This window comes from Schistocerca nitens, chromosome 7 (assembly GCF_023898315.1).
Source record: "Schistocerca nitens isolate TAMUIC-IGC-003100 chromosome 7, iqSchNite1.1, whole genome shotgun sequence".
In the NCBI taxonomy this organism is placed as follows: domain Eukaryota; kingdom Metazoa; phylum Arthropoda; class Insecta; order Orthoptera; family Acrididae; genus Schistocerca; species Schistocerca nitens.
The window spans coordinates 380,902,737-380,929,972 of record NC_064620.1 but is presented as its reverse complement, the minus strand read 5'-3'; the positions used below and the strand labels follow the sequence as shown (position 1 = coordinate 380,929,972).

General features: G+C 42.5%; 1 protein-coding gene across 2 annotated transcripts in view; it reads left to right on the top strand.

The window, feature by feature from the left end:
- The window catches only part of LOC126194915 (polyphosphoinositide phosphatase), a 187,387-nt gene that overhangs the window by 38,953 nt on the left and 121,198 nt on the right, over window positions 1-27,236 (top strand). For both annotated transcript variants that reach the window (XM_049933287.1, XM_049933286.1), the window contains one exon: window positions 25,808-25,892. In XM_049933287.1, coding sequence (XP_049789244.1) covers window positions 25,808-25,892 — 85 coding nt within the window. The remainder of the gene's footprint in view (window positions 1-25,807; window positions 25,893-27,236) is intronic.

The window sequence follows — 27,236 nt, the reverse complement described above, 5'->3', positions numbered from 1 at the left end:
ATTGTAATTCATTTCCAGAGGCAGATGTGGACTCTGACCACAATCTACTGGTTATGAAATGTAGATTAAAACTGAAGAAACTGCAAAAAGTTGGGAATTGAAGTAGATGGGACCTGGATAAACTGACTAAACCAGAGGTTGTACAGAGTTTCAGGGAGAGCATAAGGGAACAATTGACAAGAATGGGGGGAAAGAAATACAGTAGAAGAAGAATGGGTAGCTTTGAGGGATGAAGTAGTGAAGGCAGCAGAGGATCAAGTGGGTAAAAAGACGAGGGCTAGTAGAAATTCCTGGGTGACAGAAGAAATATTGAATTTATTTGACGAAAGGAGAAAATATAAAAATGCAGTAAATGAAGCAGGCAAAAAGGAATACAAACGTCTCAAAAATGAGATCGACAGGAAGTGCAAAATGGCTAAGCAGGCATGGCTAGAGGACAAATGTAAGGATGTAGAGGCTTATCTCACTAGTGGTAAGATAGATACTGCCTACAGGAAAATTAAAGAGACCTTTGGAGAAAAGAGAACCACTTGTATGAATATCAAGAGCTCAGATTGAAACCCAGTTCTAAGCAAAGAAGGGAAAGCAGAAAGGTGGAAGGAGTATATAGAGGGTCTATACAAGGGTGATGTACTTGAGGGCAATGTTATAGAAATGTAAGAGAATGTAGATGAAAATGAAATGGGAGATATGATACTGTGTGAAGAGTTTGATAGAGCACTGAAAGACCCGAGTCGAAAGAAGACCCCGGGAGTAGACAACAGTCCATTAGAACTACTGACAGCCTTGGGAGAGCCAGTCCTGACAAAACTCTACCATCTGGTGAGAAAAATGTATGAGACAGGTGAAATACCCTCAGACTTCAAGAAGAATATAATAATTCCAATCCCAAAGAAAGCAGGTGTTGATAGATGTGAAAATTACCGAACTATCAGTTTAATATTGTCACGGCTGCAAAATACTAACGCGAATTCTTTACAGACGAATGGAAATACTGGTAGAAGCCGACCTCAGGGGAAGATCAATTTGGATTCCGTAGAAATATGGGAACACGTGAGGCAATACTGACCCTACGACTTTTTTTAGAAGCTAGATTAAGAAAAGGCAAACCTACATTTCTATCTTTTGTAGACTTAGAGAAAGCTTTTGACAATGTTGACTGGAATACTCGCTTTCAAATTCTGAAGGTGGCAGGGGTAAAATACAGGGAGCAAAATGCTATTTACAATTTGTACAGAAACCAGATGGCAGTTATAAGAGTCGAGGGACATGAAAGGGAAGCAGTGGTTAGGAAGGGAGTGAGACAGGGTTGTAGCCTCTCCCCAATGTTGTTCAATCTGTATATTGAGCAAGCAGTAAAGGAAACAAAAGAAAAATTCGGAGTAGGTATTAAAATCCATGGAGAAGAAATAAAAACTTTAAGGTTCGCCGATGACATTGTAATTCTGTCAGAGACAGCAAAGGACTTGGAAGAGCAGTTGAACGGAATGGACAGTGTTTTGAAAGGAGGATATAAGATGAACATCAACAAAAGCAAAACGAGGATAATGGAATGTAGTCGAGTTAAGTCGGGTGATGCTGAGGGAATTAGATTAGGAAATGAGACACTTAAAGTAGTAAAGGAGTTTTGCTATTTGGGGAGCAAAATAACTGATGATGGTCGAAGTAGAGAGGATATAAAATGTAGACTGGCAATGGCAAGGAAAGCGTTTCTGAAGAAGAGAAATTTGTTAACATTGAGTATAGATTTAAGTGTCAGGAAGTCGTTTCTGAAAGTATTTATATGGAGTGTAGCCATGTATGGAAGTGAAACATGGACGATAAATAACTTAGACAAGAAGAGAATAGTAGCTTTCGAAATGTGGTGCTACAGAAGAATGCTGAAGATTAGATGGGTAGATAACATAACTAATGAGGAGGTACTGAATAGGGTTGGGGAGAAGAGGAGTTTATGGCACAACTTGACAAAAAGAAGGGACCGGTTGGTAGGACATGTTCTGAAGCATCAATGGATCACCAATTTAGTATTGCAGGGCAGTGTGGAGGGTAAAAATCGTAGAGGGAGGCCAAGGGATGAATACACTAAGCAGTTTCAGAAGGATGTAGGCTGCAGTATGTACTGGGAGATGAAGAAGCTTGCACAGGATAGAGTAGCATGGGGAGCTGCATCAAACCAGTCTCAGGACTGAAGACCACAACAACAACAACAACATTGTGACTCAGAAGAAAAATTTTGGGTAATTTTTAATTAACTACTTAAATGTAATGCAAATTGTAAACTGACAAATTGCTGTTTTGATAACATATTCCATGCAGCCATGTTAACTATTGTTGTTTCAGTTTATGTTGCCTTAAGTTAGAAAGTTAGCAATTGGTTATTGGAAACAGCTTTCTCATTCATTCAGAATATTCATTTTGTAAAAATTTTGGTTCTTTATTTTGATAGTGTTGTTCAGTCACTCTTAGAAAAAATTTTGTTTCAATTGCATGAGTCTTTTGGAAGTTATTAATTTTGTAACTGCAGTGATATGTTTACATCTTTCATTTCTGCTAGCCCTCAGGGGCTCAGCATTCATTTGCTGGGTATGGACTTGATGACCCTGGGACTGCTGAGCTGGAGATTGGCATGTGCTGCCAGTCCTCTGTCACTGCATTCAAGGTGATCGCCCAGATCATGAGGATGATAAAAGCCTCTATAAAAAACCTCTCTATCTCAAGGAGTGCTGCATACTGGTGATATGCATAACTGTTCATGTGGAACAGTCATTAGCAGGCAACCTCTAGGGAACCTGCCGCACCTCAGTTGTATAAGGCTTATCTAGACACACTGGGCTCTGCCTCCGCGGACTTTTCTTTCCCTTCAAAATTTTCTCTCCACCTCCCAACAAAACTGTTGGGCTGCTGGTAGGTACCAGCTCCCGGTCCAATAAGAGGGCTTGTGTAGCCAGTCCTCCAGACTCAGGGTGTTTTAGAATTCTAATGTCTATAGTAATTGAATGCATGCTGCTAATTAGTTTTTATTAGTTAAAAGGAAAGAGACAAGCTTTGAAAAGGTCTCACCTTTTTTTTACATTTAGAAGGTTTTAGCAGGGACTGCAGTTACATTAAAACCTGTTAAGCAGTTGCGGAGTGGGATGCTGTTGGTCAAAATCTCAGGTTCCCAACAAGTGATAAATCTGTAGGAGGCCAAAAGCCTTGGGGAATACGTCATTGAGGTTGACCTCCATACCAACTTAAACTACAGTAAATCTGTTGTGACATGCAGTGATCTGGTGGATATCTCCAAAGAAGACCTAAAAGTTGAGTGGGCCCAAGAAGGCATTCTAGACATGAAGAATATTGTGAAAAGGGTGGAAGCCAGTCGGATCAAATCCAACTTATTCATCCTCATTTTTAATAGAACCGAACTCCCAGAGAATATGAAAGTGGGTTTGCTTAACCATGTGACCCTTTGTCCCCAAACCAATGCATCATTTTAAATGCCAGTGCTTTGGGCACAACACTCTTGTATGTAAGGGAGAAGCCACTTGTGACAAATGTCATAAGGCTGCCCACGAAGGAGTCAGATGTTCATCCCCTCCATAGTGTGTGATTTGCTCAGGGGCTCACGCTATCTGGAGTTGTGATTGCTTCCTTGAAGGATGAAGATACAGGAGCTCAAAATGACAAAATTGGTCCCCTATGGTGAGGCCAAAAAGATTTATAAGCCATTAAGCCCCCCACATTCGCTGCCTCATTTGCTTTGGTTATTAAACAGCTGGTTCAGCATTTGTTAGTGCACTTGTGCTGCTGCAGTTACTTCAAAGCCTATACTTCTTTCCACAACATCAGACACGACTGTGGTTGTCATTCTTGCAGAGCTCCATACACCTTTGAAGGCTCAATTCTGGTTTGCTGTCCAGCACTGCACCTAACCCTGCCATGATTGTGTCTCCGAAGCTTATCTGGGGCAAAAAAATGAAAGGCGGAGCAGATGGAACTTGATGTTGGCCTAGGGCACTAATCTCACCCCAAGACTGAGCCTCCATCCACTATGGACCCTCCTTCTGGCAGAAGGAAAGGATGAAAGTGCTGCAGGAACTGAAACTCTTGGCACAGGCACACCCCTTGTGCCTATGTTTACAAGAAACAGATTTTAAAGGTACTGATGCCCCTGCACTGTGGGGCTATACCCTCTACTGAAAGGATGACCTGACTGGGACAGAGCCAAGGTTGCTATGTTTGTCAGTAACACACACCATTCATCTGCTCTCTCCTTGTTACTGACCTACATGCAGTGACTGGTGCTGATCATTTGGCTCAGATCCCTTCCTGCCCCCTATATTTACCTCTGCAGGGAGCAATAGACTCTGGGGCTCTCACAGGCCTTATTTTACAACTCCCCCACACATTTCTCATACTAGGTGATTTCAGTACCCATAATGTACATATTATGGGTCTCGAACTATACGTGCCCCATAAGTCAAGTCTTAGAGTACCTCATGATGTCTCAGGAGCTATGCATCCTCAAAACGGGCAGTCCCACTCATTTCTTGAGTGCTACTGGGTCACCCTTAGCCATTGAACTCTTTTTTCTGCTCTCCAGCCCTTGTAGAAAGCACAGTGGGAAGCGACTGATGACCTTCATTCCAGTGACCACTTCCCACTGTGGATCCATGTACTGGTTGTAGGGTTGCTTGGGTAGAAGCCTCTGAAATGGATGGTCAACAGGGCTAACTGGACACTGTTCAGCTATATGGCTGTGTTTGAACACTGAAAGAGCATCCAGGGATGGTTGGACCACATCATGTGAGTGATTCATAATGCTGCTGACTTATCCATCCCAATGTCTTTAGGTCATCTTAGGAGGCAACCTGTACCTTGGTAGACTGATCTACATCTACATTAATACTCTGCAAGCCACTGTATGGTGCATGGTGAAGGGTACCATGTACCACTGCTAGTCACTCCATCCCCTGTTCCACTCGCAAATAGATTTAGGGAAAAATGACTGTGTATATGCCTCCGTATGAGCCCCAGTTTCTCATACCTTACCTTTGCGGTCCTTGTGCACAATATGTGATAAGTGCCATTCAACAATCTGGGACAGGCATGCAGCTCTTTGGCAGTTTAAATGCTGCCTAACAGCAGACAACCTCACAGCCAACATCCAACGTGTAATCAAGGATAGCAAGATAAGGTCATGGTAAGCATTCCTGGTCTCTATCAACTGTTCAACTTGTTCCACAAAAGTATGGGAAGGTACCAGTAAACACAGTCATTTGCCAATAGCAGCAGTACTGAAACAGCAGTGTCTCCAAACAGTGCCTGTAGACATTGCTCAGACGATGGGAGAGGATTTTGCAGTGCTTGCTGCCAGTGCCAGCCAAGATCTGGCATTTTGCCTCTACTGTGTGACTGCAGAGAATGGCAAGTTGGACTTCAGATCCCAAAATTCTGAGTTTTACAACTGCCCGTTCTCCATGTGGGAGCTGGAATCGACACTGTCTAAGACTAGTGATACTGCGCCTAGTCACAACCAAATCTTCAACATTTGCCAACAGCACCAAAGCAGTTCTTCCTTGATTGTTTTAATTTGGTATGACGGGCAGGTCGCTTCCCTAACTCATGGAGAGAGGCAATTTTGATAACTCTCCTCAAATCAGGAAAGAGCTGCTGCACATGTCCCAGTAGTTACTGGAGTGTCACCTTAGTGAGCTGTGTAGGAAAGACTCTGGAGCAAATGGTCAACTGTCATCTTGTCTGGTTAGAGACCAGGCAACTCCTTAGCCACTCTGTGTGTATTCTGGAGATTTCAGTCCAATGTCGACAACATGACCCTAATAGAGGCGGCTATTCAGCAGGCTTTCCTATGTAAACATCACTTTGTTGGTAAGTTCTTTGACATCGGTAAGGTGAATGACACGACTTGGGGACATAGTATTCATGTGCAACTCCATCAGTGGGGCTTTCATGGCCACCTCCCCTTCGTCATACTGTCCCTCCTGTCTAAATGCTTTTTTAGGTCCTGAATTGGTGACATGCTGTCAGATTGTTTTGAACAGGAGAATGGTGTTCGTCAGGGCATTGTTTTAAGTGTTACTCTCTTTGCCACAGCCATAAACAGCATCATGTGTACAGTAAGCAGTACAGTGCTCCTTACTTGCGGGCAATTTTGCTGTTCCTGCTACAATGCTGCAACAGTGACCCGTCAGTTGTAACTTGTAGTGCAGATGAGAGGAGTGGGCTGCAAAGACGGGTTTTCAGTTTCCTGCAGATAAGTGTGTGTGTGTGTGTGTGTGTGTGTGTGTGTGTGTGTGTTTCATTTTAATCCTTCTCATCTATTTTTAATTTAACTGACTCGCATATGAGGGAACAATTTTACATTTTAAAAATTCATTTATGTTTCTGGTCCTCATTTTAGACTCCAAACTGTTATGGTTAGCACACCTGAGAGATCTGAAAGCCAGAACCCAGAAGGCAGTGAATGTAATAAAGTGTCTTAGCTACAGGTCCTGGGCAGTAGAGAGGGTGTGTCTTCTCCAGTTTTATAGAGCTTCTGTGTGTTAACGGCTAGACTATGGATGCACGGTGTATGGATGAGTGGTGCTATCTTACCTTAAGATTACTGATGATGTCCACAATGAGGTGATTAGGGTGCCCACAGGATCAGCTCCATACCCAGTTTCTGTGTTGAGGCTGGGGAGACACCACTCACCATCTGGTGGCAACTCCTCATGGCGTGTCAGGCATGAAAGTTCCTCACTGTTCTGACTTCATCTACATACCACATTGTTACTCATCCACCCCTGGAACCCTTTTCTCCAATTGTCCATGAGCAACAATGCCTTTTGAGATCCGGTGCAGTGTGTGCTGGAGTCACTTGGTGTGGAGCACATACAACTCCAAATCCAGGGTTTTAACCACCTGCCACCACGGTTACTGTGGCCCAGAATAATTTTAGATTTGGTACAGTACAGGAGAGATTGCACTCCTGTGTATGTTTTTAATACATTATTTTATAACACTTTAGCTGAGGACCACAACTCTACAACTGCCTTTCTGGCTGGATCAAAACAGTGGGACTCTATTGATTGCTCTGTTTTTTTGCTTGATCATGTCCTCAAGATCTGACTGCCTCAAGAATTTACTTCTTCAACACAGAATTATATGCAATCTTGCAGACACTGGAGCAGATGAGATGTGCTTCAAATGCTAAATACCTTGTCTGTTCTGATTCTCTGAGTGCCTTTCACTCTCTACAATGTTTGTACCTGACAGTTAAAGTAGTCCATAATATCCAGGACACCCTCCTTTTAACTACAGTGGCTGGTGGAGAGGTGTCCTTCTGCTGGGTACCAGGGCCCATGGGTATTGCTGGGAATGAAAAGGAAGATGTAGCAGTGAAGGAGGCATGTCGTGATCCTCAGTTATTTCAGTGTGCAAGCTGTCACCTCGCTGTTGACGTACAGAGTCATGCGTCGATGGGAAGATGAGTGGCTGGAAGTGACAAATAATAAGCGGCATGTAGTAAACCCTACTATGTGGATGTGGCATACCTTCTTTCCACCACAAATACGGGATGAAGTCCTCCTTACTAGTCTTCGCATAGGCCACAGTCCTCTGAGGCATCAGTTCTAGCTCCATCACAATGACCCTCCAGTATGTGGTGGTTGTGGGGTAGAGATCATTGTGCAGTGCATTTTACTAAACTGTGTTGTATTTTAAGATCAGAGGACAGATTTTCGCTCTTTTTTAAGTGATGTTCAAACGAATGTGTTGAGGCTTTTAAAGTTATTTGATTTGTCCTACTTGTTTCCAAATATTTTAGGGAATGTTCTTAATGTGTTAGCAGAGTGATTGGCTCACCCTTGTTATTTGTAAATGGTCAGCCACTTACATACCCTGTGCCATTATTTTAGCTCCTCTGTCATTTTCCTTCTGTTTTCTTCCCATGTGTAGTACTTTTCAATGTGTCTCCTTTGTTTTACAGCATGTGGTATGGAGTGCTTGTGTGAATCAATGCAAGTGAGGTGAGAGTGAGTGAGTGAGTGAGAGTGAGTGAGAGTGAGTGAGCGAGCGAGTGAGCGAGCGAGCCAACGTGTTTAGCCTATTTAACCATATCAGTTTCTTTTAATATTTGTACAGGCATTGATAACCTTTAGTTGAGCACATGTACACCAAGAAAACAGCATAATTGCTGCTAATTAAACATTGTCCCCCTGAAGAGTGGGTCTTAATGAGTGGATACTTGCCCTCATTTTGCTCTTACACATGAAATTACTTCCGTTGTTGTTGCTTAATTTTTTTCTGTTTTTATCATTGCGGTAGCCATTACATGGGTTGTGGCTCACACTGGATTTTACCTTTCCAGCCCCTGAAGCCTTACCCCAACATCACCCAACTGGGAAAACAACATGCAGTAAGCCTTCACACTACCTAGTGTCCTTTGTTAAGGCCATAGTTATTTCATGACTTCTATGTTCCACCAATGGCAGTGGACTGCTAAGATCTAACAAATCTCATATGCCACCACCTTGGGTCTTTGCGTGCCAACACACTGCAACATGCTATATGTCAAACTTGTGTGACTATCTTACCTATGCCTTGTTGCCTCAAACTGTGCACTACATTACTTCATATGCTTTGAACCCAGCTGCAGTTAGCATAATCAAGTAATGGAAGCCTCCAAACTTTCTCTCTGCAGATATACAAAGGGATCTGTGATAATTATCTGGGGCTGTAGTAATTCCATCTTGTGAATCACTGTGAATTTGCAGTGTGATGTGGCATCTTTGTGCAGTCTCTCCTCTGCTTTTTTCGGATTTGACATAATGATTCAAGACTCACCCTGGCTTTTCAGATTAGGCAAAGATGTTAGTTGCTTCTTGTAGCTAAATTCATAGTCTTCAGGAAACATATTTTGTCCAGACCTGATTGAAAACTTTTTCTGCTATGATTGACTTGTTGGCTCCATATAGACATCAAATCCTTTTGTGTTTCCCAAAATGTGAGTAATTACATATCTGCTGTACCAGAATAGATTCTACCATAATTGAAAGGGATATTAGCTCACCAGTAGTGTTTATACAGCCATGTCCTCACTGCATAAGTAACTGCGTTGTGTATGGTCCGGAGTTCAGAAGGTGTCATTTATTTTTTTTGTTTATTCATCCTTTGATCTCTGTTTAGAGGAATATTGAATATATCAGTATACTCTTACAATTGCAGTTACAGTGTAAATTACAATTTTAGCATATTATATTATTTTACGATAGACTTACTTACATATATCTGTATAACAATTAATGAAACTGAGCAAGGTGGCACATTGGTTAGCACACTGGACTCACATTCAGGATAATGACAGTTCAAACTTGCATCCAAGCATCCTGATTTAGATTTTCCCTGATTTCCCTAAATTGCTTCAGGCAAATGCCGGGATGGTACCTCTGTAAGGGTATGGCTGACTTCCTTCCTCACCTTTCCCCAATCCGTTGGAACCGATAATTTTGCTGTTTGGTCCCCTCCCCCAGATCAACCAACTAACCAATTAACGAAAAAGTAGACAAAACAAAAGCTTTATTACTAATTTACTTCACTAAATATAGGTACTCAGTTTCTTTATCTGTTACAGTGCTTTGATGTTGATGAAACATTGAAAATTTCATGGTTACTTTTTGTTGATCATTTTATGTAGCACAATTCTCTGGAGATTCTTTTGGAGGAGTCCCAAAATATTCCTTAGTACTGTACACACATACTTGATACTGATTTCAAGTATTGTCTTGGTTCTGTTTTGAGGATTGGTAGTACTTTAGTGTTTTATAAACTGTTTGGTAATCTGTTGTGTAATAAGCACCCAGTTTTAGAAGGTTGTTTATCAGGTAGTTGTAGTCAGTTACTGTTGAAGTAATAATCATTTGTAAATCTTGTACTGTAATAATTGTGTAGCTCTCTGTTTAGCATCAATGAACAATTTAATTTGAGCAGCCTTTTTATATGCACATTTGTGGCCTACTCCATATTGTTACACAGTACAAGAAATGTGAATGAATTAGTCCAGAATACACCTTTAATAGGTTATCTATGTCAGCTGTGTGGGACATTTTGTTGATTAAAAATACACTGCTACTCACTTTTCAGAAGGGATTTTCTACAGAGTCCGCCAGAAAAATGTACACACTCTTTGTCAGGTTCTATTGAGATATCGATATTGTCGTTCGATTTGAGTTATGAGTGTGTTGTTGTATGGTCTTTGGCTCAACAGATGTTAGTACTTTTATCTCAGTATTGAGAAAACAAGATGGCTGGAGCATGCTTGACATTTGAGCAACAAAGATGTATTGTGAAGTGGTTTTTCAAGTTTGATAATGCCTGTTGAAGTGCAGTGTCAGTGGAGGCGAGAGTTTGAAACAGAACTGCCAACCCCCCTAACACTTAAACGCATCATTGACAAGTTTGAATTGTGTGGAATGATTTGTGACATTCACAAAGGAAGATCAGGAAGACAGCACACAGCTATAAGTCCTGCTTTGTCGGCTCTCGTGTTGGAAACATTTGTTAATTCTCTACATAAGTCTGCTATGCAATGCACATGTGAAGTGGGGGTTAGCGGTACAAGTGTACGAGGAATTGTGAAAGGTGCAAAGTTGAAAGTTTACATTCCACAATTACTGCATGCGATTAATGATGATGATCCTGATTGCCGAATCCAATTTTGCAAATGGTATCAGCAAATGGTAACTGATGATGAACAATTTGTGACGAAGGTAGTGTGGAGTGGCAAGGCACAATTTAAACTTAATGGAACCATGAAACAGCATAACGGTGTGCACTGGGCACTGCAAAATCTGCATGTTTATGTGAATAAAACGGCCAATCTACTAGGGGTTCATGTGTGGACTATCATATAGGAGCTTAGTAGGACCCTTTTTCTTTGACACTACTGTCTCTGGAGAAGTGTACCTGGAAATGTTACGCACATCAATTTTGGCACGTATATGTGTCCTTTACGGAGCTGATGAGGTCGTCTTCTACCAACAGGACGGGGCACCACCACACTGCCACCTAGCCGTATGAGCCTGTATGACAATTTTCTGAGGCATTGAGTTGAGAATTTTCTCCACCCGGAAACTGGGTGTTTGTGTTGTCCTTATCATTTCATCATCATTCATGAAAGTGATGAGACTGGACTGTCTAAAGATTGAGAATGTGTACAGAAGCTGATAACTACACAGTTGAGTGCCCCACAAACCAAACGTCATCATCATCCTTCAAATCTTACTGCAGTTTACTGGTATTAAAGTTCATTACATCCTTGCAGTTAACTATCCTTTTTGAGTAATTTATTACAGCATGTAGCTCAGTAAATATACCTCACTCACTGAGCAATGTGGCATTTAATAACTAGCTTACAGAAATATTCCAACTCTTTACTGAGTTAAGAGACCCAGAAAGTGCTATATCTGTGAGTCGCCAGATACTGGTGCACCTGTCAGAGAAAGGTGAGAAACGATGATGATACAAGGCGGGAAGCCTGCCTGCAGTCGTGGGAAGACCACCTGCGGTCAGGACTCAAACTCACGCTGGAGTTGAGCAGCAGGGCAGATGAATGGTGGACCTGACACAACAAGAGCAAGGCAATAGCAATCTGGGCTACAACAAAGTGTGACAAACTTTTGACACAACACTGTCAACAGATAAAGTATGAGCCACAATCCACGTTGAGACCAGAGAGGAAAATCAATATTAATGCAAAGTCGTTGGCGAGCAGTCAGTAACATGGTGGATATACACTCCTGGAAATTGAAATAAGAACACCATGAATTCATTGTCCCAGGAAGGGGAAACTTTATTGACACATTCCTGGGGTCAGATACATCACATGATCACACTGACAGAACCACAGGCACATAGACACAGGCAACAGAGCATGCACAATGTCGGCACTAGTACAGTGTATATCCACCTTTCGCAGCAATGCAGGCTGCTATTCTCCCATGGAGACGATCGTAGAGATGCTGGATGTAGTCCTGTGGAACGGCTTGCCATGCCATTTCCACCTGGCGCCTCAGTTGGACCAGCGTTCGTGCTGGACGTGCAGACCGCGTGAGACGACGCTTCATCCAGTCCCAAACATGCTCAATGGGGGACAGATCCGGAGATCTTGCTGGCCAGGGTAGTTGACTTACACCTTCTAGAGCACGTTGGGTGGCACGGGATACATGCGGACGTGCATTGTCCTGTTGGAACAGCAAGTTCCCTTGCCGGTCTAGGAATGGTAGAACGATGGGTTCGATGACGGTTTGGATGTACCGTGCACTATTCAGTGTCCCCTCGACGATCACCAGTGGTGTACGGCCAGTGTAGGAGATCGCTCCCCACACCATGATGCCGGGTGTTGGCCCTGTGTGCCTCGGTCGTATGCAGTCCTGATGGTGGCGCTCACCTGCACGGCGCCAAACACGCATACGACCATCATTGGCACCAAGGCAGAAGCGACTCTCATCGCTGAAGACTACACGTCTCCATTCGTCCCTCCATTCACGCCTGTCGCGACACCACTGGAGGCGGGCTGCACGATGTTGGGGCGTGAGCGGAAGACGGCCTAACGGTGTGCGGGACCGTAGCCCAGCTTCATGGAGACGGTTGCAAATGGTCCTCGCCGATACCCCAGGAGCAACAGTGTCCCTAATTTGCTGGGAAGTGGCGGTGCGGTCCCCTACGGCACTGCGTAGGATCCTACGGTCTTGGCGTGCATCCGTGCGTCACTGCGGTCCGGTCCCAGGTCGACGGGCACGTGCACCTTCCGCCGACCACTGGCGACAACATCGATGTACTGTGGAGACCTCACGCCCCACGTGTTGAGCAATTCGGCGGTATGTCCACCCGGCCTCCCGCATGCCCACTATACGCCCTCGCTCAAAGTCCGTCAACTGCACATACGGTTCACGTCCACGCTGTCGCGGCATGCTACCAGTGTTAAAGACTGCGATGGAGCTCCGTATGCCACGGCAAACTGGCTGACACTGACGGCGGCGGTGCACAAATGCTGCGCAGGTAGCGCCATTCGACGGCCAACACCGCGGTTCCTGGTGTGTCCGCTGTGCCGTGCGTGTGATCATTGCTTGTACAGCCCTCTCGCAGTGTCCGGAGCAAGTATGGTGGGTCTGACACACCGGTGTCAATGTGTTCTTTTTTACATTTCCAGGAGTGTAGTAACGAACACTATCGGATGAAGTACATGACTGACTGAGCAGTCAATATGTGGCAGTATTTATGCTGGTTGTGAGGCACCCTATTGGCTAGTGTATTCACATGGAAAGATGGTGGCGCACTCACTAGAGGAGTGCAGGCTGCAGCAACACTGACCTCTATCAGCCATTGACATCCATTTGTTCTGGAGGGCATTCAACTTCCGCATGGCTCGATACCAGAGAAAGCATCTACAGTGATTTAAAAATGTAGAAAGAAGAAAATGTCTTGAAGATACTGTGCTGCCTTTTTATGCAAACAAATATGTTATTCACTATAGTCTGTTACTAACATTATTTTCTGTAGATTCAGGATACTTCATTGGTAGGCTATCCACAGGAGGTTTCTAGGAGGGCTTAAAATGAGTACTGTCCAGTGACCATTCACACCACTAGCAGTGTTTATCGTTTAAACTGTAGGCTCAAAGGCACACCAGGAGAAGCTAGGGATATATAGCCCAATTCAGGCTGAGCAAGGCTAAAACATTCAGATTGTGCCAGGTGGCCTAGAAGTTATTTGATAACATTTGTTTCATCTCAGTACCCATGACATTGAGGGATTTTATGCAGGTACTGTCTTCATGATCTGGGTGATTAAGTTAAAAACCCTTCCTTGCACACACAACATTCCCACTATCATTATCTGTGTGAACTGTGTTTCACTTTAAATCAGTATTATGTAAATATAGTGGAAAAGCTAATGAAACAAAAGGACACATTGACTAAAAAGAATATAGTTTCATAAGGAATAACAAATTACCTATTCCTATTTCAAACAGATGAAACAGAAGCTATAAAGATAATTAGTAAAAAAATTATAGAGGGCACAGATGGAATACCTGTAAAAGTAATCACTGCCGACAGTATCTAGCAAAGCCTCTGACATTCCTAGTAAACTTGGCAATAAAGGAGAGTCTGTTCCCAACACATCTGCAAAAGTGTGAAGTACTTCCAACTTATAAAGACTGAGTTATGAGAGCTCCTGAAAACTGTGGACATATAACAATTACACCCATCTCATTAAAAACTGTAGAAAAAGCTATTAAAATTGGAGTTATAAAATTCATAGAAAAACAAAATATCGTGGATGAACCACACCATAGATTTGGTAATGGAAAGTCCACAAAAACAGTAGTGGCTAGTTCCAAAACACACACAATCATAGATTTATAGGAACAAAAGAAAGTTTGTAGCATATTACTGGATTTCTCAAAGCCTTTGGCTGTGTATGCCAGACTAGTCTCTCATATAAACTACATAGATATGGTATCAGGAGGAATACAACCAGTCTAATAAAATCATTTGTAGAAAAGAGAGAAGAAAGTGTAGAATTAAGATATAAGGTAAACAATAAGTTGGAAACTTTTTACTTTGATTTTCAAATGTAAAGCATTGGGTAGCGCAAGGCTCAGTACCCAGTCAATCAACGTTTATATTGTGTACGAATGATATGGCAGCATTAGTAAAAGAAATGGTAATCATTGATGCAGCTGATACATCCTTCATTGTGAGCAGCAACTCAATAAATAATTAGAAACAAGAACTATCATGGGCATAAAGAGGGCAAAAGAATATTTCAGTGAAAACAATATAATTAGAAGTGAAAAGAAAACCTACATGGAAACACTTTCAAAAAGAAAAGCAAATGAAGTGATACTAAATGTAGGAGCTAGGGTTACATTAATAACAGAATTTGGCAGCAACAAGTTCCTGGAATTTACAGTAGACTGAGATACAATGTGGGAAAATTATGTACAGAGTCCACCAGAAAAATGTATACACACTTTAAGGTACGAAAAGTATTACTTGTGTGTTTATTTTAAATTTAATAATTGATCACACATATTGTACAACCTTCAGCTCAGCACATGGTTACATTAAATGTTCAAAACATTCCCTGTTGGTTGCTATTCACATAACAGAACAACGAGCGGTCCCCATAACTACGTCAGTCAATGTTACGGTGGATATCACTGCACATGTCGCTGTAACCTTCTGGCGAAGTTCCTCCAGCATGCGTGGCTTACTTCAACAGAACATTATCTTTCACATTTCCCCACTAGTAAAAGTCCATGGGTGTTACATCTGGTGACCGTGGAGGGTTATGGGAATGTAGGATGCAGTACAGGGAAAGTTCCCACCCGTGCAATTCAGAAAAGCTGGTGTTAATGGGTAGGATCCATATGGTGCAGGCTGTGAAGCAGTCATTGAAATGAAGGATGTCACATTTGGCAGTGTGTTCAGCAACAGGGTGGTCCACTTGTTTCTTGGCCACAGTTTGTCGGTGGCCATTCATGCTGACAGGCAGCTTGTTCATTGTCATGCCCACATACAATGCAGCACAGTGGTTGTAGCTTAGCTTTTAGATCACATGACTGGTTTCACAGGTGGCCCTGACTTTAATTGGATACGTGATGTACGTGACCGAACTGGAGTAGGTGGTGGTGGGAGGATGTGTGGGATAGGTCTTGCATCTAGGTCTTTTACAGGGATTGGGAGCAGGGGTTGTAAGGATGGACGAGTATATTGTGTAGGTTCAGTGAACAGCAGAATGCCACTGTGGGAGGGGAGGGAAGGAGAGTGGGCAGGACATTTCTCATTTCAGGGCACAACAAAAGGTAGCCAATACCCTGGCGAAGAATGTAATTCAGTTTCTCCAGTCCGGGGTGGTACTGAGTTATGAGAGGAATGCTCCTCTAAGGCTGAATGGTGGGACTTTGGGAGGTAGTGGGAGACTGAAAAGGCATGGGAGATTTGTTTTTGTACAAGGTTGGGAAGATAATTGTGGTCTGTGAAGGCTTCAGTGAGACATTCGATATATTTTGAGAGGGATCACTCATCACTGAAGATGAAATGACAATGCGTGTCTAGGCTGTATGGAAGGGTTTTCTCATTATGGAACGATGGAATGGGTGGCAGCTGTTGAAGTGGAGGTGTTGCTGATGGTTAGTAGGTTTGGTATGGATGGAGGTACTGATGTAGCCATCTTTGAGATGGAGGTCAGTATCTAGGAAGGTGCCTTGTTGGGTTGAGTAGGACCAGGTGAAGTAAATGGGGGAGAAGGTGTTGAGATCCTGGAGGAATGTGGATGGAGTGTCCTCACCCTCGATCCAGATCGCAAAGATTTCATCAATGAATCTGAACCTGGTGAGGGGTTTAGGATTCAGGGTTTTTAGGAAGGATTCCTCTAGATGGCCCATGAATAGGGCCTAGGATGCTGCCATGTGGGTGCCCATAGCTGTACCCAGGATTTGTTTGTAGGTAATGGCTTCAAAGGAGAAGTAATTGTGGATGAGGACACAGTTAGTCATAGCAACTAGGAAGGAGGTTGTTGGTTTGGAATCCGTTGGGTATTGGGAAACGTAATGTTCAATAGTGGTAAGGCCATGGGCATTAGGAATGTTTGTGTAAAGGGAGGTGGCATCAATAGTGATGAACAGGGCGCCATATGGTAAAGGGACAGGAACTGTGGAGAGTTGGTGGAGGAAATGGTTGGTATATTTTATATAGGAGAGTAGGTTCCAGATAATAGGTTGAAGGTGTTGATCTATGAGAGCAGAGATTCTCTCGGTGGGGGCACAGTAACTGGCCACAATAGGGTGTCCTGGGTGGTTAGGTTTATGGACTTAGGAAGCATGTAGAAGGTAGGAGTGTGGGGAGTGGTAGGGGTGAGTAGAGAGATGGACTCCGGGAAGAGGCTCTGGGATGGGTCTAATGATTTGAGTAGTGACTGGGGATCCTGCTGTATTTCTGGAATAGGGTCAATGTGGCAAGATTTGTAGGTGATAGTATCTGAAAGCTGGTGGAGTCCTTTTGCCAGGTGATCCTTGTGATTCAAAACAACATTGGTGGAGCCTTTGTCTGCAGGTAGGTTTATAAGGTTGGGATCAGTTTTTAGACGATGGACTTCAGTTCTTTCTGTGGATGTTAGGTTAGTTTGCATGTTGAGGGATTTGGGAAATGATGGTCAGGCAAGTTTCAGGGTTAAGAAATTCTGGAAAGTTAACAGGGGATGATTTGGGGGCAGTGGGGGTGGATCACAGTTGGATGGAGTAGTGAACTGATGTAGGTGTTTCTCTTTGGTTGAGTGTGATTGGCAATGTTGGTGGCGAAAAAGTGTTTCCTCTGTAGGGACCAGAAGAAGGAGAGAATGTCTTTAACAAGTCGTGCATGATTGAATTTGTGCATGGGCCAAAAGCTGAGGTATTTGGAAAGGACTGATATTTTTGTTGGGGTAAGGTTTCTGGAGGAAAGATTCATAATTGTGTTACGTGTCTGTTTAGGTTCTGGATTCTGTTTATAGGTGTGAGTGAGTTTAGGAGGGTGGGGTAAGTGTAGTATGTCTGCGAGACAGGGTTTGTCAGCTATAAAGGGACATGGGGGAGGTTTGGATGTTGCTGTAGAGGTTGTGAACAGTAGTACTCCAAGGCAGGAATAGGAAGTGAGCAGGATGAAGAGCTTTTTGGGGTGGCATTGTGTATGTTGCTCTAATTCCTGCAGGGCAAGAGTTCCAGTGTGGGTTATGGGTTCCAGGAATTTGGGATTGCATAATAAGAGAATTTTGTGGGTGGAGAGAAGGTACTGTAAGGAGGTTTGGGCTTGGTTGATATGGTTTTGTAGGACTATATTGGCAAAGACTAAGGACTGGAAAATTCTGAACAGGATGTGGTCATCGTGGAAGGAGGGGTGGCAGTCAGAGATGGGTAATTTGGTGTCAACAATAGCGAAAGGTGAAAACTCAATAAATTTGTGAGAAGTCACAAGGATAAAAGAAAAGAATAAATAATAAAAAATATATGTATTACTGTTGGTCGAAGGTCTAAGAGGGGATAAATGTGAAGAAGGGGGATGGCAGATGTGATTGGATCAGATGGAATTAGTGGGTGTGAACTGGGATAGAACAGAGAAAGAGCAGGGGGTGGGGAGGGGTTCATAGAATGAGATATAAGATTGTGTGCCACTGGAAAGGTGTGGGAAATAGTGCGCAAAACTAAGGGAGATTTACACAGGGAGAGCGATTAATTGGAAAGTTTAGGATTAATTATATCAGCGGGGTTAATGAGGAATATAAGATACTGCGGTGTTGTAGCCATCTGTTATGCATGGTCGAGACAGTTGATACAAGGTGGCTTGTAAGTAGAGCGTGCAGTGTGGTTTGTCGGTGACAATAGAAACACTGGAAAGTACAGAAAAACGGACGAACATTGATGCAAGAAAAATAATAGTAACAAAGGAAAACAGCTCTGGATTAGGACTGAAGAAAAGCTGTCAGGCAAAATTCAAACAATGGAAAATCCAGGTTGGAAATTAACAATATTATGAAAAGGGAAGTTACTACTCACCATATAATGGAGATGCTGAGTCACAGATAAGCACAACAAAAAGACTGTCACAAATAACAATAGGCTTAGACATAAACGCACATGAGTATGAATGCGCGCACGCGCGCTTGTTCGCACGCACACGCAAACACAACTCACACCCACCATGACTGCAGTCTCAGGCACTGAAACCACACTGCGAGCAGAAGCACCAATGTATGATGGGAGTGGCGACTGGGTGGGGGTGAGGAGGAGGGAGGGATAGTATGGTGGGGGTGGGCAGACAGTGAGATTCTGCAGGTTAGACAGAGGGCAGAGAAGAGGTGTGTGTGTGTGAGGGGGGGGGGGGGGTGGAGTAGCGGAAAAGGAGAGAAGAAAAAAGACTGATTGTGATGGTGGGATGATGGCTGTGTAGTGCTGGAATGTGAACAGGGAAGGGGCTGGTGGGTGAGGACAGTGACTAATGAAGGTTGAGGCCAGGAGGGTTACAAGAACATAGGACGCATTGCAGGGAAAGTGCCCACCTGCACAATTCAGAAAAGCTGGTGTTGGTGGGAACAATCCATATGGCTCAGGCTGTGAAGCAGTCATTGAAATGAAGGATGTCATGTTTGGGAGTATGTTCAACAACAGGGTGGTCCACTCATTTGTCGGTGGCCGTTCATGCGGACAGAAAGCTTGCTTGTTGTCATGCCCACATAGAAAGTGGCACAGTGGTTGCAGCTTCACATGCCTTGTTTCACCTTTCCTCCAGAAGCCTTAGCTTTGCAGAAATATCAGTCCTTTCCAAAGGCCTCACCTTTGGCTCCACTCCCAAATTCAATCATGCAGGACTTGTTAAAGACCTTCTCTCCTTCTCCCACACTCCTACCTTCTACATGCTTCCCCTGTTAACTTTCCAGAATTTCTTAACGCTGAAACTTGCCTGACCATCATTCTCCAAATCCCTCAAAATGCAAACTAACCTAACATCCACAGAAAGAACTGAAGTCCATCATCTAAAAACTGATCCCAACCTTATAATCCTACCTACAGACAAAGGCTCCACCACTGTTGTCTTGAATCGCAAGGATCACCTGGCAAAAGGACTCCACCAGCTTTCAGGTACTACCACCTGCAAACCTTGCCACATTGACCCTATTCCAGAAATCCAGCAGGATCCCCAGTCACTACTCAAATCATTAGACCCATCTCAGAGCCTCTTCCTGGAGTCCATATCTCTACTTACACCTACCACTTCCCACACTCCTACCTTCTACATGGTTCCTAAGTCCATAAACCTAACCACCCAGGACACCCTATTGTGGCCAGTTACTGTGCCCCCACTGAGAGAATCTCTGCTCTCATAGATCAACACCTTCAACCTATTACCTGGAACCTACTCTCCTATATAAAAGATACCAACCATTTCCTCCACCAACTCTCCACAGTTCCTGTCCCTTTACCACACGGCGCCCTGCTCATCACTATTGATGCCACCTCCCTTTACACTAACATTCCTAATGTCCATAGCCTTACCACTATTGAACATTACGTTTCCCAATACCCAATGGATTCCAAACCAACAACCTCCTTCCTAGTTGCTATGACTAACTGTGTCCTCATCCACAATTACTTCTCTTTTGAAGCCATTACCTACAAACAAATCCTGGGTACGGCTATGGGCACCCGCATGGCAGCATCCTATGCCCTATTCATGGACCATCTAGAGGAATCCTTCCAAAAACCCTGAATCCTAAAACCCTCACCATGTTCAGATTCATTGATGACATCTTTGTGATATGGATCGAGGGTGAGGACTCCCTATGCACATTCCTCCAGAACCTCAACTGCTTCTCCCCCATTTGCTTCACCTGGTCCTACTCATCCCGACAAACTACCTTCCTAGATGTTGACCTCCATCTCATAGATGGCTACATCAGTACCTCCGTTCATATCAAACCTACTAACCACAATACCTCCACTTCGACAACTGCCACCCATTATATACTAAGAGGTCCCTTCTGTACAACATAGCCACCCATGGTTGTCGCATCTGCAGTGACAAGTGGTCCCTCTCAAAATATTCCTGAATTCCAATCAAGAACAACTGCCAAAATGAGAAACATAGAAGTAGATATCTTGGTGTAGCAAAGCAACTTGGATCACATAAGAAAGGCAAGGCCTCCAGTCGAGATTGTATACCAGTCAGGTTTCTTTCAGAGTATGCTGATACAATAGCTCCATATGTAGCAATAATATGCAACCACTCGCTCACAGAAAGTTCCGTACTGAAAGACTGGAAAATTGCTCAAGTCACACCATTACTCAAAAAGGGAAATAGGAGTAATCCGCTGAATTACATGCCCAGAGATCTGTTTGGTCGGTCTGTGTGATGGCATTCTCTATAGGTGTCCACAGGATTGTAGTCTGCATTTCCTAATCTTTTCTGTGATTGTCTCCGAATGTTTGTATAGTTCCTCTGTAGGTTTCTTGATCCATATCCCATTGTTGTTAATTGCGCCAAATATTTTCCTAAGGTTTTTTTTTTTTTTTTTTGTTCTACTTTTTGTAGTTGTCAAATGTGTGTATGCCCTAGGATTAGTGTGGTCTCTGCTGCATATAGTGCCTCGAGGAGCACCACTGTGTTGTAGTAGCGTAATTTGGCTTTTTGTTAGATAGACTTCTTGTTGTAATGATTCCACACTACTTTGTATGCCTTGTCCAGTTTAGTCTTTCTTTCTTCGTTTGAGTCTCTGTTATGTCCACTCATTTGTAGTGTTTCACCGAGGTATTTGAAGGTTGCCGTTTTGTAAATCGTGCCATACTTTGTGTTCAGAGATGAGAGTTTCTTTGTGCTCATAAACTGTGTCTTTTCGTAAGAGATCTGTAGTCCAGTTTTGGAAGCGATTTCGTGCAGTTTTTCAATAGCGTCTTTTGTTTCCCTTATACCTTTCGTGACAATCGCCAAATTGTCTGCAAAAGCCAGGCATTTAATCTGTAGGTTTCCTAAGGTTATCCCATGTTGTGATGTTTCCCATTCTTTTATGACCTTATCTAACACCAGATTGAAAAGGAGAGGTGAGAGGCCATTGCCCTGTCAGACACCTGTGCGAATTTCAAAGGGCTCTGATAGTTCCCCAAAGAACTTTACTTTGGAGGTTGTGTTGGTTAAAGTTTGCTCTATGATAGCCCGTGTTCTGTTGTCTACTTTGTATTCTGCTAGAATTTTGAAGAGAGTTTTCTGGTCGATAGAGTTAATAATATAAACAAACCTTCCTCATGAATCAGTCCATATATTAGTGAAATCATATCAAAATCCCTACAGCAGATTCTAAGATTAACCCTCACATACAGAGAGAAAAACATGAGGACTTCGTAATATAATATAATATAATGTTATATCTAAAAACAAAGATGATGTGACTTACCAAATGAAAGTGCTGGCAGGTCGACAGACACACAAACAAACACAAACATACACACAAAATTCTAGCTTTCGCAACCAACGGTTGCTTTGTCAGGAAAGAGGGAAGGAGAGGGAAAGATGAAAGGATGTGGGTTTTAAGGGAGAGGGTATGGAGTCATTCCAATCCCGGGAGCGGAAAGACTTACCTTGGGGGAAAAAAGGACAGGTATACACTCGCACACACACGCATATCCATCCGCACATACACAGACACGAGCAGACATTTGTAAAGGCAAAGAGTTCGGGCAGAGACGTCAGTCGAGGCGGAAGTACAGAGGCAAAGATGTTGAAAGACAGGTGAGGTATGAGCGGCGGCAACTTGAAATTAGCGGAGGTTGAGGCCTGGCGGATAACGAGAGGAGAGGATATACTGAAGGGCAAGTTCCCATCTCCGGAGTTCTGACAGGTTGGTGTTAGTGGGAAGTATCCAGATAACCCAGACGGTGTAACACTGTGCCAAGATGTGCTGGCCGTGCACCAAGGCATGTTTAGCCACAGGGTGATCCTCATTACCAACAAACACTGTCTGCCTGTGTCCATTCATGCGAATGGACAGTTTGTTGCTGGTCATTCCCACATAGAAAGCTTCACAGTGTAGGCAGGTCATTTGGTAAATCACGTGGGTGCTTTCACACGTGGCTCTGCCTTTGATCGTGTACACCTTCCGGGTTACAGGACTGGAGTAGGTGGTGGTGGGAGGGTGCATGGGACAGGTTTTACAGCGGGGGCGGTTACAAGGGTAGGAGCCAGAGGGTAGGGAAAGTGGTTTGGGGATTTCATAGGGATGAACTAACAGGTTACGAAGGTTAGGTGGACGGCGGAAAGACACTCTTGGTGGAGTGGGGAGGATTTCATGAAGGATGGATCTCATTTCAGGGCAAGATTTGAGGAAGTCGTATCCCTGCTGAAGAGCCACATTCAGAGTCTGATCCAGTCCCGGAAAGTATCCTGTCACAAGTGGAGCACTTTTGTGGTTCTTCTGTGGGAGGCTCTGGGTTTGAGGGGATGAGGAAGTGGCTCTGGTTATTTGCTTCTGTACCAGGTCGGGAGGCTAGTTGCAGGATGCGAAAGCTGTTTTCAGGTTGTTGGTGTAATGGTTCAGGGATTCAGGACTCGAGCAGATTCGTTTGCCACGAAGACCAATTTGTACAGAAACCAGATGGCAGTTATAAGAGTCAAGGGGGCATGAAAGGGAAGCAGTGGTTGGGAAAGGAGTGAGACAGGGCTGTAGCCTCTCCCCGATGTTATTCAATCTGTATATTGAGCAAGCAGTAAAGGAAACAAAAGAAAAATTTGGAGTAGGTATTAAAATTCATGGAGAAGAAGTAAAAACTTTGAGTTTCGCCGATGACATTGTAATTCTGTCAGAGACAGCAAAGGACTTGGAAGAGCAATTGAACGGAATGGACAGTGTCTTGAAAGGAGGATATAAGATGAACATCAACAAAAGCAAAACGAGGATAATGGAATGTAGTCAAATTAAATCGGGTGATGCTGAGGGAATTAGATTAGGAAATGAGACACTTAAAGTAGTAAAGGAGTTTTGCTATTTAGGGAGTAAAATAACTGATGATGGTCGAAGTAGAGATGATATAAAATGTAGACTGGCAATGGAAATGAAAGCGTTTCTGAAGAAGAGAAATTTTTAACATCGAGTATAGATTTAAGTGTCAGGAAGTCGTTTCTGAAAGTATTTGTATGAAGTGTAGCCATGTATGGAAGTGAAACATGTACAATAAATAGTTTGGACAAGAAGAGAATAGAAGCTTTCGAAATGTGGTGCTACAGAAGAATGAAGATAAGGTGGGTAGATCACGTAACTAATGAGGAGGTATTGAATAGGATTGGGGAGAAGAGAAGTTTGTGGTACAACTTGACTAGAAGAAGGGATCGGTTGGTGGGACATGTTTTGAGGCACCAAGGGATCACAAATTTAGCATTGGAGGGCAGCGTGGAGGGTAAAAATCGTAGAGGGAGACCAAGAGATGAATACACTAAGCAGATTCAGAAGGATGTAGGTTGCAGTAGGTACTGGGTGATGAAGAAGCTTGCACAGGATAGATTAGTATGGAGAGCTGCATCAAACCAGTCTCAAGACTGAAGACCACAACAACAACAACAACATAATATAATAAGAATAGATGTTCATACTAGTGATAAAGTTTTGTGGTTGAAAGGTAATTGTTCACTGCTTAATGACAATGTGGCAGTATTGCTGACAAGAAAGAAAGATTTTGTGTTCTAAATGTAAATACAGATGAAATGTTTCTGAAGGGAGCTAAGACAAAGGAAGACGATCTCAATAAACTGTTGGCTGAAGTTTTATTTTTGTCACCCATGAAGAAGTACACAGACAGAATGTGTAGTGATGGTAGAGTGGATGTAATTTTTGAGTGATATTTGAGTGACGGTTGTTAGATTGGATCAGACAAGCCTGAAGTCTAGTTCAGTATGGTGGTCCATCACTTTCCTTATTTATGGTGGGAAGTGAAAGAGACTACTCACTCAGAAAAATGAATGAAAAGGATTTGCTTGTGTTGAACATAACAACAAGTCTTGGACCTCAAATTAGGGGAGGTATTCATAACTCTGCCTCTACTTCATCATGTCAGGAGAGAGATATGTATGATATTGTTGACTTATAACCAAGTTATGATTATAAGGAATATTTCCTTATGTCGTTGCTTAGTGCAGAGGACTTTTAACTGATAGAATGAAGCATTTTGCACAGGATGGTGAAAGTAAGGCCAGGTGTGCCCTTAGAAAGCATAATAGGACTGCTTAAAAAAAGTAAAATTGCCCTCAACTTAAAGATTGATTTGAACACTACATTGGTTTTCCAAGTATAGTCCTATTAGAGGTGGTGTCTCCTTGCCTTCCTTCAATCTCTGAATTGACTCACCCAAGCACTGAGGGCAATCTACATGTCATGTGAACCAAAGGTAACTTCACATTTTTCATATGCATAAATCATTGCCAGAGGTGAAAGAAGTGATGAGGACTGCTGATGTTCCCAGTATATGTAAATGATTTATCAAATAGACTCAGCCATACTCTAGAATTGTTCACTGTCAATGGTGTTGCCTTCAGGAAAGTGTCATCACTGAATGGTTGTTAGAGAATGCTGAACAGTTTAGATAATATTTCTGCTTGGCTAACTGATGGCAGATCACTTTAAATGTTAATAAATGGAAGATTATGCCCTTAAACAAGAGAGAAAACAAAATAGCATTTAATTACAAGATTAGTGTTCAACTTGTGGAACATATCACACCATTTGAGTATTTAGAAATAATGCAGTGAAGCAAAGTGTAATGTAATGACCACACAAAATAAGTAGTGGGGAAACTGAATACAAGACTTCTGTTTGATTTGAAGACCTGCTCTGGTGCATGTTGAATGCCTGTATCTCAAGTAATAGCATCCACACATAATTAGCCACAACGTAATTTAATTTTACAGTACATACTAAGCTAATGGTTCTGTAATCCTGTGGGCATAGACCTGCTTTGTTCTTCCAGTAGCATGTACTTCAACAGATTTTTCCAAAAACAATTTTAGGGACTTGAAAATTTTGTCACGTTCTGGGCATAGTTCCTGTAAAAGTGAAAATATTTCAGAACCTCCTCAAAAAATTAAAAAATCACTTCTTGTTTTCATTGCATATTATGACATATTATATAGTATCTGCGTGAGGTGAGTAAATTGATAACATTAAAGTTATTCTAATTAGTCAGTGTATAATCCTGTTCTCTATTACGAACGAAGCTTATATTATTTACTGCACATGTTTGATCTTACAGAGTCTTCTTCTTTTGCTGCCAGTGATGAAATACAATCTGCTGCAGACTACTTCTCAGTCTGGTCTTTTGGTGAACAAAATGCAAGGTAAAATGCTGTACAACTTCATAATTGACAATTGTACTGTACACCTCTCTGTGTAACAGGTATGATTGCTGTTACATTGACATAAAATAGAACTTTCTCTGCATAACAAATGTGTAGTGGGATCTTCCATATATGTTAATGTAACTGGGTTAATTATGTGTTAACACTATGAGCCACTGGACTAGGCTGTTCTAATAGTGCCTCCCACAGCAGGAGCACTTTGGAACATTCCCTGCCTGAAATTGAAGCTCAGAGCTAGATGCTCTTGTGGTGGAGAGTGGGAGTTGGAGGATCATCAGAATATGAAGCCAAAATTGACTTAACAATCACTTCCTGTCACGTCTTCTTATAATGACAGCAACATATATGATTATCCATGAGTACTGTACCTGTATCATGAGAGGAATCATTTCATGTTAGTGTTGAGATGGACATCTGTGGAGTTTGTTATTTCACAAGGTGTTGAGTTCTGAGCTACAAAGTCATTTAAAACAACAAGTGGCAAACCATTTTCAGTGGGACCTCTTGTAAAATCGTATTTGGTGGGTGTTGCAGATTATTTATTTCCAAGAAAGTTGAAGATTATTGAGAGAGTTGTCTTTCAAAGTGAATACTGTCTTGTGGAATCCTGGATCACTTTGTGACAGGATTTTATATTTTTGAAACCGTTTGTGAATCAATGGAGAACATGGATGTTCTCCAGGATACATGCCATTCTGTAGCTACAGAAACTGTACCACAAGTGGACAGGTCTCACTTGGGTGTTATCTCTTGTGTAAAAAGTAAATTCTAAAGCAAATCCAGGATATATGTGTTGACTTTTCGTTGCTTCATTCATCAAGTGATATTTTATGCTGAAACAGTAGAACTCCTCTATGTAAGGAAAGTTGTGGCAAAGTGTAAAAATTTTGTGTGGTCTCAAAATGTAAATCAGCATCAGTTCAGAGTATCCTATCCATACATTTCATTCTCTTTATCTGTTGTTTCACAGTGTAACATGCTGCAGTTTACTGAACTACACTGTATAGTTGCTTTTGACAGTTAGTAGCTGAACTTGATATGTTTACTTCAGTAAGCAACAAGAAAATAAATATCTACTAAGCTAACATATACTTCCAGGTATGCAGAGTTGCATAACTGTAGAAGAAAATTGGTGCCTGGGCATTGAGCTTTTGTTTGACAGTACCATGTGTACAAAGTTGAAAGATACACTTATCTATATTCACAGAACTGTATTACTATTGAGATTAAACCAAAGCTATAGGAGCCATGGGCTTCTTTTTAACTTTCATACTAGGTAAACAGTCCTACTTTTAGCTGTTATTTACCATTGTTTGGAGGACA